The sequence below is a fragment of the Calonectris borealis genome, chromosome 1 (assembly GCF_964195595.1).
Source record: "Calonectris borealis chromosome 1, bCalBor7.hap1.2, whole genome shotgun sequence".
NCBI classification, from domain to species: Eukaryota; Metazoa; Chordata; class Aves; order Procellariiformes; family Procellariidae; genus Calonectris; species Calonectris borealis.
In genome coordinates, this window is record NC_134312.1 from 2735261 (window position 1) to 2753779 (window position 18519).

General features: G+C 39.5%; 1 protein-coding gene across 16 annotated transcripts in view; it reads right to left on the minus strand.

Annotated features, from left to right (window-relative positions):
• EXOC4 (exocyst complex component 4) overlaps positions 1 to 18519 on the minus strand; it is a 404931-nt gene that overhangs the window by 350640 nt on the left and 35772 nt on the right. For all 16 annotated transcript variants that reach the window (XM_075142390.1, XM_075142380.1, XM_075142401.1 and 13 more), the window contains exons 4-5: positions 7939 to 8123; positions 5635 to 5744 (exon numbers count right to left, since the gene is read on the minus strand). In XM_075142390.1, coding sequence (XP_074998491.1) covers positions 5635 to 5744; positions 7939 to 8123 — 295 coding nt within the window. The remainder of the gene's footprint in view (positions 1 to 5634; positions 5745 to 7938; positions 8124 to 18519) is intronic.

Sequence of the window (18519 nt, forward strand, 5' to 3'; positions counted from 1 at the left end):
CCTCTCAAGACAACAACGTAAAGGAGTGATGATTTTGCCACATTCTCTAATGAAACATGCAGCCATTTTCAGAAATGTTTCATCGCTGAAGTGGTGCATCTGAAAACGCACAACTCCGTGTTTAAGCAGTCAAAAATCTACCCTCCGTTTAAATCACTAGAAAGCTGAATCGTGTGCATCATTGATTCATCACCTCCATGGTTACAAAGGTGGAAACTTCCCTGACGGCTCCCTGGTTTGAAGATGCCCTATAAAAACACCTGTTCCAATTGACGATACCCTCATTTGTACAGTTCTGCCATTTCACAAGAAAGAAACCTGTTGCAAGAGGCATTTTAATAGCTCCAGTCTGATCCCCAGAAAAGTCAATGCTGATAACTCATTTAAGCAAAGCAGCTAAAGAAAAGACTCTTGGGTCTTGTTTTTCGTCCCAATGAATGGTCAAAATTTGCTGCTACTCATTACAGAAGATTTCATTAGCTGTGTGATTTTATGGGCAACTAGTAAAATTTAATGTACTATTTTCCATGATTTACGTCCTTTCTGATTATACCCTTTCTGCCTTCAATCCTTCTAGAGAAAAGGATGCAAGTTCCTAGTGCCCTAAAGGCATAATTTAAGATTTGAAGAAACGTCACCTGCTGATTTCTGGCGCTGAATCCTTGTTCTGACCCATGCATGGCGACAATGAGCAACAAATGGACAGTTACTTTAGAAATGGGTCCTTTAAAAATTTTGGTCATTTTTTGCTCTGCCTTACTACCAAGCCCAGAAGAAAATGGATCTCGGAGATCAATAACCTCAAAGCCTTAAGGCAAATCTCCTCTTTCTAAAACTGTTGTTCACTCAGTTCCATCTACAGCTTTAAGGATGTTAGTCTTCAAAAAACAGAGGCATTTTAATTTGACAAGGCTACTCTTTCACATCCATTATAACAATATTTCATTCTGAGAAAACTGTACAAAGCAACTCTGTAAGCCACGTTCAAAATTCTCCTAATACACACAAGCATGAAAACCAAGTCTCCAAATAAAAAATAAGTGCATGGTAGTCAAATATCTTATGTTGGGACCACGTATAAGAATAACCAATGTAATTATACAGGAAGAGCGACTAAGCGTTACCCTTTCGGCTTTCATCACAAGGATCTAAAATTTCCTTGACTTTCCCTTCCCCAAACACACACACAGATTACACGCATCAAGTCAGAACACGAACCATTAGTGAGGATCAGTGAGAGAAATCATGGTCCTGCAAAAACAGACACACAAAAAGTTACTTCATAGGCTTTCACGGTTATTGTGTAGTTACAAACCCTTCTTGAACTGCAGGAACAGACTTCCTCTTAAACATTCTAGGTGCAGAAATTTACCCTGAGATAAGAACAAACTCTGCTTTTTTTGCAGCACTGCAACGACAGCAGGAGAGAATCAGACTCGCCGCTGGATTCCCATCACCTTCCGATCAAGTCCTCAGTTGGATTTGTGCAAATGCAAAATAGCTAAAACAGGAAAACTCTGGTTCAGTGAGGGGATCATTTAATTTTTACTACAAATGATAGAGAAAAATCACCCAGCTGGTGTCAGATCCTCAGGTGAGATCACTAGGAAAAAAAAAATCTTTTATGTATTTGTTGAGCATATTTGAAGTGGCAGCAACTGTGACAACAAACAGAGAATGCCACAATGGCATTTTTAGAGACACCTTTAAAGTTGGACCCTAAAGCTCTGGCTCCTGCAGGTATTTTCCAGGGCCAAGTTCACAGGTCTCCACATGTTTTCACCTCCACGGAAGTACTTGCATTCTTGAAGAAACAGAGCCAGGAGCAGTAACTAGACTTGACCTTAGAAGCCACCGTACTGCTTGGATCTAGAAGCTACATTTTTCTCTTAGAGCTGACAAGTATCCATCACTGAAGTATATTATCTGTTCAGCATAAAATTTACATATGCCATCAATAACAATATTAACTGTCACCACCTCAGCTCATCTTTGTTGGATTTCTAAAAAGTATTCTCAGGAATTTTTCAGGAAAGGTCGCTCTTGGGTTTGCTATGTACTGGGTGAGCACGTTTTACAGTTCCAGGAAGAGCCTGGCAATGCAGGAACCTTCATAAATGCTCTTCAGAGTACAGAAGATTCAAGCAGAGAAATAGAATTTAAAAGTGAATTTATTTCTCTGAACTGACATGAAGGGAAAACATTACCGGTGAACTGCTATATCTACAATCCTCAGGTGAGGTTTTGTTTATTTTAAGTGCAGCAGGAACAGCTTTAATTTCCTTATAAAGATTCTACAGCACAAGGTAACATCTCCTTTGGGAAGTGAATGCTGAAAGGACTCAAAATTTTGGCATCTTTTCTGAGATGGGCTGAATGAGTCAGTGGTTTATAATGACATGCATTAATATGCACGGCCACTTTGTTTCATCAATAAAAAGCCAAAGAACTTAAATGACTAAAGGTAGGAACAGCTTTCATTATGCAAACACATAAGTTTTAAATACTCTGGTAGTTCCACAGTCCTGGAAAAGGCTACTTTTAAATAAAATTATGTGGAAAAAATATACATAAGTACATTGTGCACTTGAAGCAAAACCATATGCATACTTTATGCTGATCAAATGTTTTCTGTTATAATCTACATCTTTCCCAGTCTGTGGGACACTTGCCCAGCACTTCACTGAATGATACAGAGTGTAATGAGGAGCCAGGTTAAGACATTTTCTGGTGCATTGGGCATGAAGAGCAAGAACAGATCTGCAGAAACGAGAACTTTTAAGGCAGATTCTCAACTGACCTATACCAATTTACTAGAGTTGAGGATGAAGCCATCAGAGCCTTTGTTTTCAGGCATTTGGAGTGAAAGGAGCGATGCTGTTTTATGTTCACAAACAACTTCGTTCTTAAAGACCGCTGCTGTGGTTCTTACTTGTTGCTTGTACCCTAGAATCTTCATTCAAATACGGCATGAAATAATTGTTTATCAGGGCATGTTAGGATAAGTGATTTTTAACACCATCAACATCGCATTGAGCAAATAAAATTAGAACTTACTGATATTTAGAAGTCTCAGATGAGTCAGAAAACACTTATCTAGCTATGCTCTAGGAATGCTAGTACCACCTCTTGTTCTGCTGTCGCAAGAGATTATAACACACCTTTTTCTCTTCTTACACATGCAAACGTTGCCTGGTATACTGTGGGGGGAACCACCAAAAAAAAGGAATAACTTAATAATGTTTTTTATTTGAAAACACAGTCTCACTACTTGTATAAAAAGAAATGCCTGAATGGCCCAGGTAAGCAAATCCCAAACCTCAATATTCTAACTGGAGTAATATATTAAATAAGGGTCCCATGTCCTATTCTAAGGAACAGAAGGTGGAACAGAGTCTTGACCTCATCTCTGCCAAAAAAATGGAATCAAACTCAGTATTTTGCACTTTGTTCCTTCTTTATAGAAGGGGCATCCTTCACACGTTGGTTTACCTTTCTATCTTGATGCACATCACTCATGCTTTGTAGAGGGTATCTTAGGAAAGTTTATAAACATCACTGTCAGATGGATAACCCGGGCTTACTTTCAATTCATTCTGGAGAAGTTTTATCAAAATCTGGAATTTAGATTTGGTTCCAACTGCAGCAAGATAAGCAGTTTTGCTACTTCAAAGCTGAAGTTGGTTATTTTTGGTTCTGCTCCTCAGAAGACCTCCATAACCAACAACCGTGAGTCCACGTACTGGATGACACTGTTTATTCCTATAACCTTATTATCATACAAAGTCATAATCACGGTGGGCAAGGCTGTCATGGATGATCACAGTCAGTTCAGTACAAGAACTATACCCTGAAAATCAGCGCAGTAAACTTGAACTGGACTCTGCTCAAGGAAAAGGGCGGTACATAAATGGGCACACTGGGGTCACTGCTCATGGAGTCGTGGGCTCTGAAAAAGCAGGATGGCTTTGGGACTTTACTTCACAGACAGAATTGCAGTAGTCCAGCACGAACACTAAAAATGCATTTATCTTTACAAACAGGTTTACACTGGCTACAGCTAGGAAAAAAACTTCTTGGCCAGCTTTGGATAATAACAAGTCTCTTAATCTCAGCAGATGCAACGACGATTGGCTAGGCTCTGTAAGTCTTCAAAGGTGACAAGCATCAACAAAATACTTTTCAGAGCATATTTAAGGTTAATATTACACTAGCAATAAAAAAACCACTAGAAGACCCTAAACTTACTAAAAGAAAGATAGGATTTCCATTCTTCAGTAGGTACATCTCCTACTGTCTATTCCCCATCGTAAGGCGTGATGGGAGATCCCTATCAGCTCCATAACTTCAGACTTTCTTTTTGCCTTACTATACAAAGGACTAATATTTTAGGTGGAAAATAATGGCAGACACTATACAATTAACTCATCGAAAAGGAAGTAAGTTAACATCTACAGTGGTGAGACTGGGGTTCAGTGGAGGTTTATTTCCTCAGCTCCCCAAAATCATGTCATCTTTAGCAAGAAACTGAACTGAACTTCTCAATGATCACTGGGACAGAACAGGAATTCTTAAGTTTTTTCCCCAGAATATTCTCACGGTTCTTCTCTTCCAGGTTTCCACAACGAAGCTGCAGTTTCCAGCTCTGAAAGTTTGCATTGGCATGTCACAAGTGACTCCTCATAAATCTCCACTATGTAGAAATACAGCCTCAGGCTCTGAGAGACTAGCCAACCCTACAGGAGCAGGGCTAAATAACAAAAACCCCTACAAGAGGGAAAGATAAGAACGATAAACGAAAGAGTCTAGGAGGCATGACACGAAAAAACAGAAACAAGCAGACAAAAATAGGGACAAAAGAATTAATAAGGATGAGAAAAGAAGGAAAGATTCTCTGCATTTGAGGAATACTGAAACAGTCAAGTTTTGAAAGGAAGGGGGGAGATGTAGGTCACTTCTGTATTATTCATTTTATTCATTTGTTAAACAAGGACAAGCCCACTTATTAATCTACTGAAAAAACACAAGGATTAATTCCCCATCTGCGCAGCACTTTCAAAGCCTCATACAAAAGACCAATGGAACGAGTGTTTTGCTCAGTGTTTGTCGTAGCAATAGGTATACAAGGATCACCACCATATTATTCCTGTGTATAGAGAGACCTTTAGTCAAAGTTACAAAGTTCCCACAAGGAAAAGCTTTGACCTTTTGGCTCCAACACAGCAAAAAAACTTCTGCAACATCTACACATACCTGCCTGCCTACATTAAATAATGTAGAGGAGACCTCTATGCAAACTGAACTGACTGCAGATATCTCTTCTGCCCAAGGTATCAAGAACATGACAAGATCAGAACAGGCACAGACAACTAAGTGTATTTAATTGAAGCTGATGGCAGGGGGGAAGGATGATTTGCCAAAAGAAAAAGGCAAATATGGCCAAGTTCTGCCCCTGGACATACCACTCACTCATTTCATGACATTGCACAAATCAATTCCTAACTTTTTCTCTCAGGACCTCCCACCAGCAGCCATCCATGAAGAGGGGATGATATGCCTACTACTACTCCTGTAAAATCAGCTGAAGATCTACAAATTAATTCTGTGAGGAATGCATGTGACTTAAATACTCACTGCTGGAGCTTCCAGGAGTACTGAACTGGGAAGTTTCAAGGAACTTTCGAGGTGTAGACAAGTTAGTAACATCCATAAGAGGTACAGGAGAGGCATCTTTCACAAGTGAACTGTGTGAGGGGAAAGAATTAAAGCAAACAGTTTACTGTTACTTACCATCTTAGTTCACAACAAATAACCCATTTCTTTCTTAAATTTGTAAGCCTAAGCAATAGATATACATAACACACAGTTTTTATACAAGAGGTTTACAAAACCCAACTTCAAGCACAAGTCCACAGATGAATACGAGTGAGTATGTATATATACACACATTTGAGTGAAAAGGGAAAAAGCCAAAAAAGCAATGATGAGGGAACACTGTCATATCAAAGACAAAATTTGGTATCTCAAGGCCTCTCTGTATTTAATAGCACTCTAGACTTGTCTGACTGGTCACAGCAACACGATCAGGACGCAGGCACGTTGGAGCTTGCCATAGCATGGGATTAGTGCCCAACAGACACATTCACCTCCAGCACAATTAACTACTGCTAGCGTGATAGTAAATTAACACGGAATTGTTAAGATCTTTCTGGAAAACTACGTACTGAGGAGAAGAGATGCTCCCATTTCCATGGCTTCCGTCAACTACTGAATCCTTCAAGCTTTTCTAGTTCCCACTAGAAACCTCCACCCTTTTTCCTCCCCTTCAAATTCCTGTGCACACCTACATGCATCCCTCTCCAAATGAACCTTCTTACTCAAAACAAAAGACTTTCTACTTGGTCATTTTCATAATAAATTCACATAGTATTATTTGCCAAAAATGTGTCATGCTGCCCCAGCTGCATAATGAAAGGCATGAAGCTGGATGCAGAAGGGGAACGCAAGCAAGAAATCATTTTTAAGAGAAAGAAGTGGAGAAGGCTCCTATAATGGAGTTCAGTATGTTCCCTTAGAGGTCAAAACGCTTATAGAAATCTGCAAAGACAAGGGGTAAGCTTAATATCCTGCATAAGAAGCACCTATATATATACTATATATAATATATATACTCCCTATACACCTAGAATACCATACTTATAGAGGGATTAGCTATGCATTCCAGCTTAGCAATGTTAAACAGAACACACTTAAAACCAATACAAGAAATAATTATAAACATTGTTGCTCCCCGGTCAGCAGCCAGTCTAGGGCAGCACACTAAAACATAGCAACAATACTGTCCTTGATGCAAGAGTTCATGTTATCAAATATCGATGATGCGCAACAGGGAACGTGAAAAAAGATAGAAAACAAGAAAAAGATAAGAGTCCCTGTAGCAGTCATAAAAAACTGCAGTTAATTAGCAGTCGCATAATCTGGGTACACCAAAGCTTTGTGTCTGTTTTTAATTAACAAGATGAGTAAGGAAGAGACTGATGACTTGCTAGCAACCCTCCTTCCTAGAAATTTCAACTTCAATCAATCCTTTATTTCATAAATTCATTTAATGTAACTTACTCTCCTCTTATTTCTGTAAGCATTTTTTATTCCTTCTCATAATAAAATGCTGATTTACCTTTTCTCTGCATCTTTATCATATGCTGGCCCCCCTTTTGCTCCTCGCCCTTGTTTATTACCTCTTCTACTCTACAAAAGTTACCCTCCAATCTGTGTCTCTCTTTTCTAGACATTATCTTTCTTCCTTCCCTCCCAAAAACTCTATTGCCCTCAAACTTAGAATTCGCAAAATTAGGAAAAAATAGCCAGGCACCTGTACTTAAGCTGGACTTCCACTGATCAGAGGCACCAGGTAAGAAGTTTCAACATCTTTAAAACACCTTAGAAACACAACACAGCCAAGACACTGCTCAGGCACCTCCATATTGCAGCCTCCGCTAGTAACCTTATGGTTAGCTAGAAGTCTTTTAAACCTTGGATGCCTGCTAGAAAAGATGAGCAATTTTTCCTTGTGTTCTTCCCTTTGCCTGACCTGAGCAGCAGGATCATGACATTTGTAGGAAAGGTATACGCATCAGAGAAGGAAGAGAATGCTAAAAGGAACTGACCTCATCACAATTCTGTGGGAAGCAGCAAAAAAACAACAGAATCACTAAGCAAAAGTGAAAGAACGAGAACAGACTGTTCACAGGCTCGAAGGTGCATCAACATATGAGTTTTTCTGCTCTCCACAGCCAGAAGCATGAGAAATTTGCTTGCCAAAAATGAAAGGTTGAGGTGTAAGGCGATGGCACTCTCCCAAGAAAGTTTCTACTTATGAAAGGGAGAATGTTGTCCTCTTCCCTCCCATGCCCTCAGTTAGCATCACACCAAGCCTACCTTATTCTCCCTTTCTCCTTGTTGCGTTGTCCTACTCGGTTAGTTGATTTGATGTAAAGATGACGGTGTAATTCATCTATCAGGACTAAGTGCATGTTCATCTTCTTACTGTGGAGCTCCAGTCTCAGATCACTCAATCCCTCCACCTGAAGAAGGGGACCCTCCAAGGAGTCCACCGCTGACACCTGGAAGGGGAACACGTGACAACTTTTAAAGGTCAATTCATTCATCTCTCAGGACTCTTCTCTTTGATTAGGGGATTGTCTGAACACCATGATGATTCTATTCATAAACCCTTTCAAAGCAGAAAACGTTTAAGTAGTATTTCTTTATTTCTATTCCTAAAAGAAAATTCAATATATAAAAAGGGTCCAATATGCGAACAACTCAGATTTAATGAGCAGTCTTCAAATATTTTGAGCATATGTATCAAACAAGTTAGTTAAAACACAGTTCCTTAAATAAAAATCAAAGCACAGTTCATCACAAAATAAGAGGATTATCAAGTAGAAAACGTTAGAAAAGGATACTGACAATGATGTTTGATTGTCTTTATTCTTTTCATTACAGAAACACCAACAAAACCTTATTCCCAATTCTATAAACAGGGAGAAAGGGCTTAAGCCTTATTGGCCTAAAGTGATGTCATGACATAGCTGAAAAAGCTTAGGAGGCCTCATCTTCTAGCCTACATAGCTGCTACGTCATGTAAATACACAATTTAAATAAACATAGCCATCAGATTAATGAAAGCTATTGCCAGTTCAAAGGTACTTTTGATCTCTAAAGAGTATGGGGTTTTTTTTAATGCTCAATTATTAAGGCTCAAATTAAGGAAAATAACTTTATACAAGCAACAGAGTAATAGACAGGGATCTAGACATGAAGTAACGTAAACAGGCCATAAGCAACATTTCTCTGCTGATGCACTTCAGTAGTGACCAGCTGACATCCAGCGGGCACTAGACTGAGGAACCTAACTTCCATTTATATCCTAAAACCAAACATGGACAAAAGCCACCAGGAATGACAAATCAGTGCATAAAAGCAACACTATCAATTTGCATCTCTCGCAGTTTACTTGTTTTTCTAACTATTTAACAGAGCACTTCCACAGTTACTAAAAAAAAAAAAACACACACAAAAAAAACCCACAAAAAAACCCAACCAAACAAACAAAACAAAAAACCAGCATCCCTCTGCAGTTTCCAAAATCTCAGTGCTGAAGTTGTAAGAAACTAGAAATAGCATGTTTTGCATACAGAGATTTAAAATTAAAAAAAGAAAAATCATTCCCTAATAACTGAAGATACTAATAGTGAAATAAGACATTTGCTTGCACTTCAGGATTTAAGTTTATAGCAAAACTGTCAGCTAAACATTAAAAATGAAAAGCAAGGAGATACAGTAAGTAGACAGCCAAGCTAAGGTCTGGTCCCTTAATACCAGTAAATATTAACTATACTGAAAGAACATCTATCAACAATGTATTACTTTGCTTGCCTCCAGGTCAAGAATGACCCTGAAACAGCTTTGGGGCAGTCAGGCTTTTTAAATTAAGAGCAGTTTCTAAAAGGAAGCTGCACTTTTTCCTTCCTTCTAAAAAATTTTGCCAAGAAGTCCTTAACTATGAAATTCTTTTCTCTGCATGGGTGATGAGAGCGTGCCCTTGCTGCCAGTCTTTAGGATACAGCTCAGTCTTGAGAAAGAATTTGTGTCACAGTATTAATCACAGAGGACTGAACCTCCTAAGCCCACCAGCGCTGCAACTCCAACAGCATTTACGGGGTTCCTATCACTTAACACAAAGCACTATCCATCCTCTTTCTTCCCAGTATCTATTTGTGAACAGTTATGGAAGTCTGGCCATAACACATCACAAAACCACACCACAGATGAAGCAAAAAACCAAATTTGCTTTTCCCCAAAAAGCTGACGTGCTGGAGTACATACAAATAGAGAAGGCTCAGCAGGCATGCAGACACAGCTTGGAAACCTTTGGCAGAAGTGTAAGTGCTGATTTTTATCTTCTTCCTTTGGCAGGTAGAGATGTACCCCAAATTTCCCAATCCCAAAGGCGCTTTAACCCCCCCAGTCACTTCAGGGGAGTTGCAGGCATTCATCACTGCCCTGAAAGCTGTCAGCAATTTCACCAAAGCAAGAACAAGATCAGGAACAACATTTGTCAAACCGAGAAGCTGAGAGATGAAAATGCAGTGAGGGAAGAACTGAAAGCAAGCAGGAAAATGACATTAAAAAGGTTCCAAGACATTCAGGAAAAGTATTATCTAAAACACAAGCAACAAAAAATTAAAGCTTTCCACTAGGATCATTCGGCTCTATTTTTATCTTCCCAGTTCCTAAAAAGTTAGTTATTCTCAAAACTAATTATTAAGACCAACATACAGCTCTCAAACACGTCTTTTGAGAAACAAAAGGAAGTCAATCATTTATTGTATTTAAAAAAGTAAAAAAAAAAAAGTATTGTTATGCACTGAACTTACTTCTTCTGGAAAAAACTACTTTTTTTTTTTGGTGGGGTTTGTCAGGTGGTTTTTTTTATGTCCTTTTTGACACTTCATATTTGCAGTCAGACAAGCTGGAAGTTATGTCCTTGACAAATGTCACTCTCCCAGTGACTGAACTCTACAGGTAAATAACACGGGCAATTTTCAACGTTATGCACACTTGGAGGCTTTTAACATAAGGCAGCTCCGCTCCAGCAAAGCCTCACCTAACCACTGATTTCTTTTCCAATATTTCATTTCCCATTACCGCCAATTATCAAGACAGAGCGCAAGAGAAAAGCTTTAATGTTCAGAACAGTTTGGGTCTGGAAAGTAACTACAGGCTCAATCCAAGTTCATGGAAGTCAAGGTAAAGTCTCCAATTGGTTTAGTTGGCAACAAGCACAAACATTATGTTAAAAAAAAAGAAACCAAACATTTTTCCCTTCTGTTATTTTACTTACGGAAAGATGATTTAAGTCCTGGCAATAAGCAAGCTATAAAGCAGCACCCCAGATTATATTTCAGAATACAATATATGAGATTAAAAGATTTGTCTAATTTGTGTGCTGGATAACTTACCACAGAGCAGTAGCGTAAGCAACTAAAATGATGCAAAGATGTCTGCAAAGAATGCACAAAATTAAAAATACACTACAGCTAGATCGAACAATGGAACTGTTACAAGAAAAACCTTGACAAGCTTGTGTTTCACCTTACTATCCTGGGAAAGATCAGTTCTTAAAACTCTTTTTCAGCACATATCGACACTGTCATCACAAAGGCTTTGCTCTCCAGAAGCAGGGAGATTAGGAGTTACAGAGATGGATGGCAAAGAAAGGGAAGCAGAAAGTGAATAGGAAGAGCAGTAATAATGACAACAGCTCTGTTGACTATTTGGAAACACAAGCAGAAGTAGTTTACAATTGGCTTCAAAGTCCAAGTATCCATCCGGGCCATGCTAACAAGATGGTCAACTATCTTGAGAAACAGTGAAGTTACAAAGGGACTTGGAAAATCACCATGGTGGGTCAGCCAAGAGCACAGCCAATGCCATGTGCGGCCAAGAAAAATAGGGTGAGCACCGAGAGCAAGACTAGAAAGAAATAACACTTTTTAAGTTGAATTCATGATGGGGACTATGTCTATCATTGGCAAAGTTTAGATCAAGACCAGAATTTTATGCCCCCACTCAGCTAGTAACACACCATCACTTGTATTATGCAAGAGACCCAAATGTATGATAAAAATACTTTCAACTTTGAAGATCATAGAGATTTATTTACCATTGTGTCATCAACTCATCACTCAACTTGGGCATATCATTTCCACTAGTTGTTCTTAACCTTTTCTCATTTCAAACCCTGATATGCAAAAGGAGCTAGATGAGTGGGAGACAGGCTGCACAAAGCAGTAACGGGTCAGGGTACAACACAAATACTGCTCTGCAAGAAAGTATTGCTGTTCCTCGAGTTAGTAGTGATTCCTCCAGTTAGAGAACATTAATTTAGGAGAAAACCCCTTACTTTTGGATTTCTATTTTTTATTGCAGATGCTGCTCCTCTGCTTACGGTATAAAGAACTAACCAAGAAAAAGGTGCATTCTAGAAAGAAACCTAAGTGTTGGTGGTTGAATGTATTTATATTGCTACCACCATTCCTAAACATAAAAAGCTTTTCACATTTTAAAAGGCAACTGTCTCCCTCCCTCTTGAATAGTAAACTTCAAAAAAAATAGGGATTTTATATTTAAATTGTATCTATTATTTTTCCACTCATTTATTACAAAGTTATCTGGAGTCCTCAGACAGACAGAAGCCCTTCACTTCTGATTATTTGTATCACTTATTAGGATTTTAATTTTATTACTTTGAACAATTAAGAATAGAAAAACCTTACAAACTACAACATTTCCATATCGGTTTTAATATTTTCAGTTCGTTATAGTAAGTTTTCGATTTTTTCAGTTCACCAGCAGTGTTTTGAACACTCACTTCAAAAGAAGCAGTGCTGGGAAATTAAACATTGCTAGAACGACCCAGCTTCTCTGGTTGCTATCTTCCACCACATTCATCTCTGCTTTACAGAGCTTGTTGTACATCAAAATTAAAAGGCATTTGAGCCAATCCTATATGGCACCTGCCATTAAGCATAGCAGTGAGGCCAAAGGCTATCCACACCTACCAAAGAGCGATCTCAAATGCATAGCTGCACAATCCCCATATACTAGGATGAGAAATAACTGCAGTAGCTCAGAAGCACGCTGTGGTCACTGCGTAAACGCTGATGTGTAACGGCAGCGAGCACAGACTTCAACAGTTTCTGTCAGAGGAAGTCAAATAATTCTGGAAGTCAGGAATCAGCATTCACAGCGTTGCTAGAATAATATACTGATCCAGCTTGGAAGGGACCTCCGGAGGTTTCCAGTCCAAGCCCCTGCTCAAAGCAGAACTAACTTCAACGTTAGATCAGGCTGCTCAGGGCCTCCAGCCAAGGTCTGAAAATCTGCAAGCATGGAGATTCACACTCTCTCTGGTCTCTTGCTCCTGGTGTTTAACCCCTCTCATGGGGAAGAATTTTCTCCTTATGTCCAGCCAGTTTCTCCCACAGAAATTGGTGACCGTCGCCTCTCATTCGTTCACTGTGTGCTTCTGAGAGGAGCCTGGCTCCATTTTCCCTCTAACTCTTTTAGATGGCCACAGAGAGCAAAAACCCACTCTTTTCTGCAGGCTAAACAAGCCCAATTACTGCAGCATCTTCTTATACGTTGTGTGCTTCTAACCCCCACCACCCTGGGGGCTCTCCCATATACTGGACTACGTTTCCTCTCCCATACAAGAACAGGTATGTACCTTTCTTGTAGAGGGGCCCCCAAAACTGGACGTGGTACTTCAGACGCAGCCTCACAAGTGCATAGTCACTTGCCTTGATCTGCTGGCTATGATCCTGCAGATACAGGAGTGGGAGATCCAAATAATAGGACACTGATTCGGCACAATACTGTGTTATCCAAAAAGTCTGTGAGGGAACCAAACCTTGTTTTCCCTATCATTGCCACCCTGCACGTACACTGAACTGAGGGTGCAATTAATACACCACCCCTGCTTTTTGCTCCTTGTCCTCGCTGTGGTAAGCGTGTTGGATAATGAAGATTAAAGATGCTATAAAACATGCAACGGTATCACATTTAAATAGATTTTCTCCCCTTCCTTTTCTCCTCTCAGCTTAGACTAGATTTCCCAAGTAGTTACGTGGTGTTTAAAACTCCTATTACCTACTGTGTGCTATTCATACTAACAAAAGGACTAACAGATGTAGAATTGTATATAGAGCAGAAGAATTATCACTACAAGACTCTGGTTAAGACTGATAATGGAATATAGCAGCCTTTTTCAGAGAACCTGAAAATTAGATGTACAGAAGAGAACTACAAGTGGTTCAAGGGTCCAGAAAAAACATCTGAGGGTCCTTCAAGCTGCTTTCTTACACCCACCTGGCTTAGCTAAATGGAAATGAATAAGTGATTTTTTTTTTTTCTTTTTCCCCTGAGGGTGGGAGGTTGGAGGTAGATAACGGCATTATGTTTGAGTACCTGGACACAAAGATAATTATATGTAAGAGAGCTCCCCAACATTTTTCTTTTGGCAAGGGTTGGGGTGCAGAGAGGAGCTACAGCAAGAGAAAACAGCTGGAAGGTGAATCAACAGACAAGCATCTTCTTATTATTCTTTAAAAAGCTGATTTACCATGAGCAAATAGTACCAAAAGAAATGGTAGGTAATCCCCACCATCACCTTTTTTTTAATTTTCTTTTTTTTTTTTTTTTTTAAAAAACTCTGAAAGAAGTCTGTCTCTCCCATTGAAAGCCATACTTAAATAAATACAAAATAAATATATTTATTCAAATAATAATAAAAATATTGGCCTGGATTACATAGAATTTGATTTAGATAATCTGAGAGTTATTTCTGATGTTTAAATCTACTTATCTATATCTACTTATTATTGTACTTATTATTACCTACAATAGTAAGCAGTGACCCTTTAGAAAATAAGGATCAATGAAATAAGCCTGAAAAAAGAGCTCTGCTTTGTATGAGCTAAAAATCGCAAGTTTATAGAAAATAACCATGGCACCAGAACCATTATGCAGCTTGTTTAAAGGTCACAGTCAGTTTATAGTAGGGCTTAATTGCCTTAAAAAGAAAATGTAGCTAAACATTTGCATATCATAACATCCCATTTGGAAGGTTTTAATTTAGCGTTTTACAACAAACTAGAACCTAAGTACTAGCAAGATATTTGTTAAAATTCTTATTTCTTTCCTGACTTTGGCCAAGGTCTTCCAATCTGCTTGCAGTTAAACCTACGTATTCCCTTAAAAGGTTTTTCAACAGTATTTTAGTTTTCAAAAAAAATAGATGTGAAAAGAGAGGAAATTTTTTTTTAATTCTAGACCTCCACAATCCTGGAAGTCTATGAGCAGAGATAAAATGAAAACCCTTGACTAGGTGCTTCTTTGGGGCAAAAAAAACAGGATAATGGTTGTTCAAACTAGAAAACTAAATGCTTTCCGTGTCTGGGATACCAGCCCATTCTGAGTTCAGACAACAGATATGAAAACATGAACAAACAACTGAGAAAGGTTAAAAGAAACCAATGTGGTAGGTCACAATTTGAAGGTAAAAAAGTCAAGTCATACACAAACGCAATATGACAAAAGGAAAAAAGCTGAATACTCTGAATAAAGCGGTAAATAAATAGCAGCAGCCTAGAAGGTTTCAGCTGCCTTTCTGGATGAATAAAGACAATGCTGACATTTAAAAGGAGGAGAATTGATCTACCACTTTTACACGGAACTCGCTTTCAAAAGGTACAGGAAAGGAAAATGACTAAAAAATGGCTTAAATGTGTGTAGCCAGATCTAAACAAGCAGTTCACTGAATTCAATTTACACCTGACCTGCGCGAGATAACGACCTAACTTGAAAAGTTTGCTTAAGAAACAGAAGGGTACTCACACTCCAGCTGTTGGGATTTTGCACTGGGCAAAAAGGCAGAACACCTACAAATGATGGTCTCTATTCAAAGAATTTAACACGTGATAAATTTAAGAGCAGATGATGCATTAGAGAACTGATCCTCCAACCTTCTAACACTGCAAATGTATCTAAAGGATGCTGAATTGCACCTGACACGGAATTTTCCAGTGGGTCGTTTTGGTTTGGGGTGGCACGTGGCACCCCTGTTCCAACATATTTAAAGAAACCAGCAACCGCGAGCGGCTGGAGAGACGCTCTTGGAGGGGGACCACTCTGAGGGCCTGTGGCATGGGAGTGACCCATGCTGGAGCAGGGACACCCCTCAAAGGGACTGCAGTTTGTGGGTGACCCACATCGAAGCAGGCACTCTAAGGAAAAGTGTAGCAGAGGAAAATCTGAAGAACCAAAGTGCTGCAGAGGAAACCAGTAAGAAACAGAGTAGCAGAAAGAAACCCTTATAGATGACACCGACTTTCTGTGCCACCCATCGTCTCATTAGACGAACTGCAACAGATTGAGCATAAGCCACGGAAAAAATAAATTGAGAAAAGGGAGGGGCGTAAAGGTGTTGGACTTAAATTGCACCTGGAGAAGAGTGAGAAAACATGTTTACTTAAGTGTTTTTTGATTGTGTTCTCTTTTTTCCACACCTCAAAAACCAAATCACTGATCAGAAGTTGATGTTAGCTAGCAATAGATTAAGCAAGAGTTCCCAAAGTCAAGGCTGTTTTGCCTGCAAAATTCCCACATTTTCCATGGATGATGGAGAGAATCACAGTATCACAGAATGGTTCAGGTTGGCAGGGACCTCTGGAGGTCATCTGGTCCAACCCCCCTGCTCAAGCAGGGCCGCCCAGAGCCACTGGCCCAGGACCATGTCCAGGTGGCTTTTTAGTATCTCCAAGGATGGAGACTCCACAACCTCCCTGGGCAACCTGTGCCAGTGCTCGGTCACCCTCACAGCACAAAAGCATTTCCTGATGTTGAGAGGGAACCTCCTGTGTGTCACTTTGTGCCCATGGCCTCTGGTCCTGGCACTGGGAAAACAGAGCCTGGCTCTGTCTTCTTTGCACCCTCCTTTCAGGTATTCATACACACTGTTAAAATCGCTCTTGAGCCTTCTCTTCTCCAGGCTGAACAGTCCCAGCTCTCTCAGCTTTTCCTCATAGGACAGATGTTCCGGTCCTTTCATCATCCTCGTGGAAGGGGCTAACATCCAGAAAGCAGAGGACTGTTGAGTACTTTCAGCCTCCACTGCTGGGAACACGTAATGAGTAACTGATTAAGCCTGCTTTTAAACTGCGTTTATATTTTTTAATTAGAAGCTTGACATAAGTCTTATCAAGTAAGCCAGTATTTCATCTATAAATTTGTTTACTATTTTGGTTGCAAGGTAAATCAAGATGAAGCTGAAAAGTTACTGCCTTTGAGGGTGGGACATCCAAATAATGGGACACGTGGAAAACTTGCACCCAAGCTGCACTTAAGAAATCCAAAGATTAGGAATTGTCTGCTACCAAACTGCCAGCGTACAGGCCAGTGTACAGCATAGTGTGAATCAGTATCAAGACAAACCAGTGAACATGAGCTAGCTAAGATGTCACAGAACTTAAAGAACACCCAGATGGTCCTAAAGCAGGGAGCCTTTAGCTAAAATGCATGAAAAATATGAAAAGCACACAGATCAAAGATAGCTATTCCTGACTGCCACTGCCTCCTTCCCCTTAAAAACAGGAGAAGGAAAAAAGGTACACAGGATGTGAGGATTAATGAGTAGCTGTAAAACACTGATGATGAACAGTACCGAGTGTTGATTAACATACTGGATATTAAGATGATGGAAGAAATTGCTACCAATTTTGTTCACCTTTAAACAGTCTTGTAAGAATTAACAAGCTGAAAGCAAACAAAGAGCTATAAAAGACTGAGGACTAAAGAAGATGACTCCTTCGCAGTATTTTGGGAATAGCCGAGGTCACTCCCCTTCTTAAGATAAAAGGATTTGCTGGCCAAATGATGCAGAAAGGGGGAGACTGATGTAGGTGACTGAAGCAGAAAGGGGGAGAAGTTTGAAAGATTAGTTTGGAATACTCTGAGCTACACACACACAAAAAAGTGCTCAGGTTGCAAGAAAACAGCTCATCCTGAAATAAGTAGTCAGGTGTAAGCTTATTCGATGGGGGAAGGACAGGGAAAATGTACATACAGGAACAGGGTAAAAGGGTTACTTTTTGTTTGTGGGGTTTGTTTTCTCTTAAACATAGCACCTTATATTAAGATTCCCACCAGCAGAGTCATCAACATTACTGAAATGCAACCAATTCTACCAAAGGAGGCACAAGCAGCCGGCACATGGCACAGTGCCCAACAATAGGAAAGTATATATGAAGGCTAAGGAGTAACACAATTCCTTTTTAATGCCTTAACAGAGCAGAAGAGTGTTTTCCAGAGAATCAAATTCCAGTAAGCCGAACTCCACAATTTTGCTTTCTAAATCAATCATCCCATCTAGTCTTACCATTTTTTCTCCCCCCTCCCCCCTCAAAAAAAAGAAATTTCAATGTTATCAGTTACAAGTACGGAGGAGGTCTATTAGATGACACAGCCATTTCCCTACCACTATAGTACTGCCTTAATTATGTTATATTTCACGAAAGTTATTTTTATATCTCTTGCTGATAAGACTACTGCTCCTACTTTATGAAAACGTCAAAACAAACCTGTTATAAACACATTAACACAAAGCGCAAATGTCCTTTATTTTTCTTTAGTGTTTCAACAGCAATGACCCAACCGAACTTACTGTTTTCCTCTAAAAACTTTAAAATATTTATAAAATCATGTTCCTCACTTGCTGTCCTTTACTCCAGCTACATAAATTTAATTCTTTCGAATTTGCCTTAGTCCTGTCACCCATCAATCATTCTCCTTCCTCCTCCGCTCGCTGTAATTCATCAATGTCTTTCTAGTAATAAAGCGCTGAAACCGAAAGCAGTGCTCAAGGAACAGAGTGGCTAAAAACCACGAGAGAGG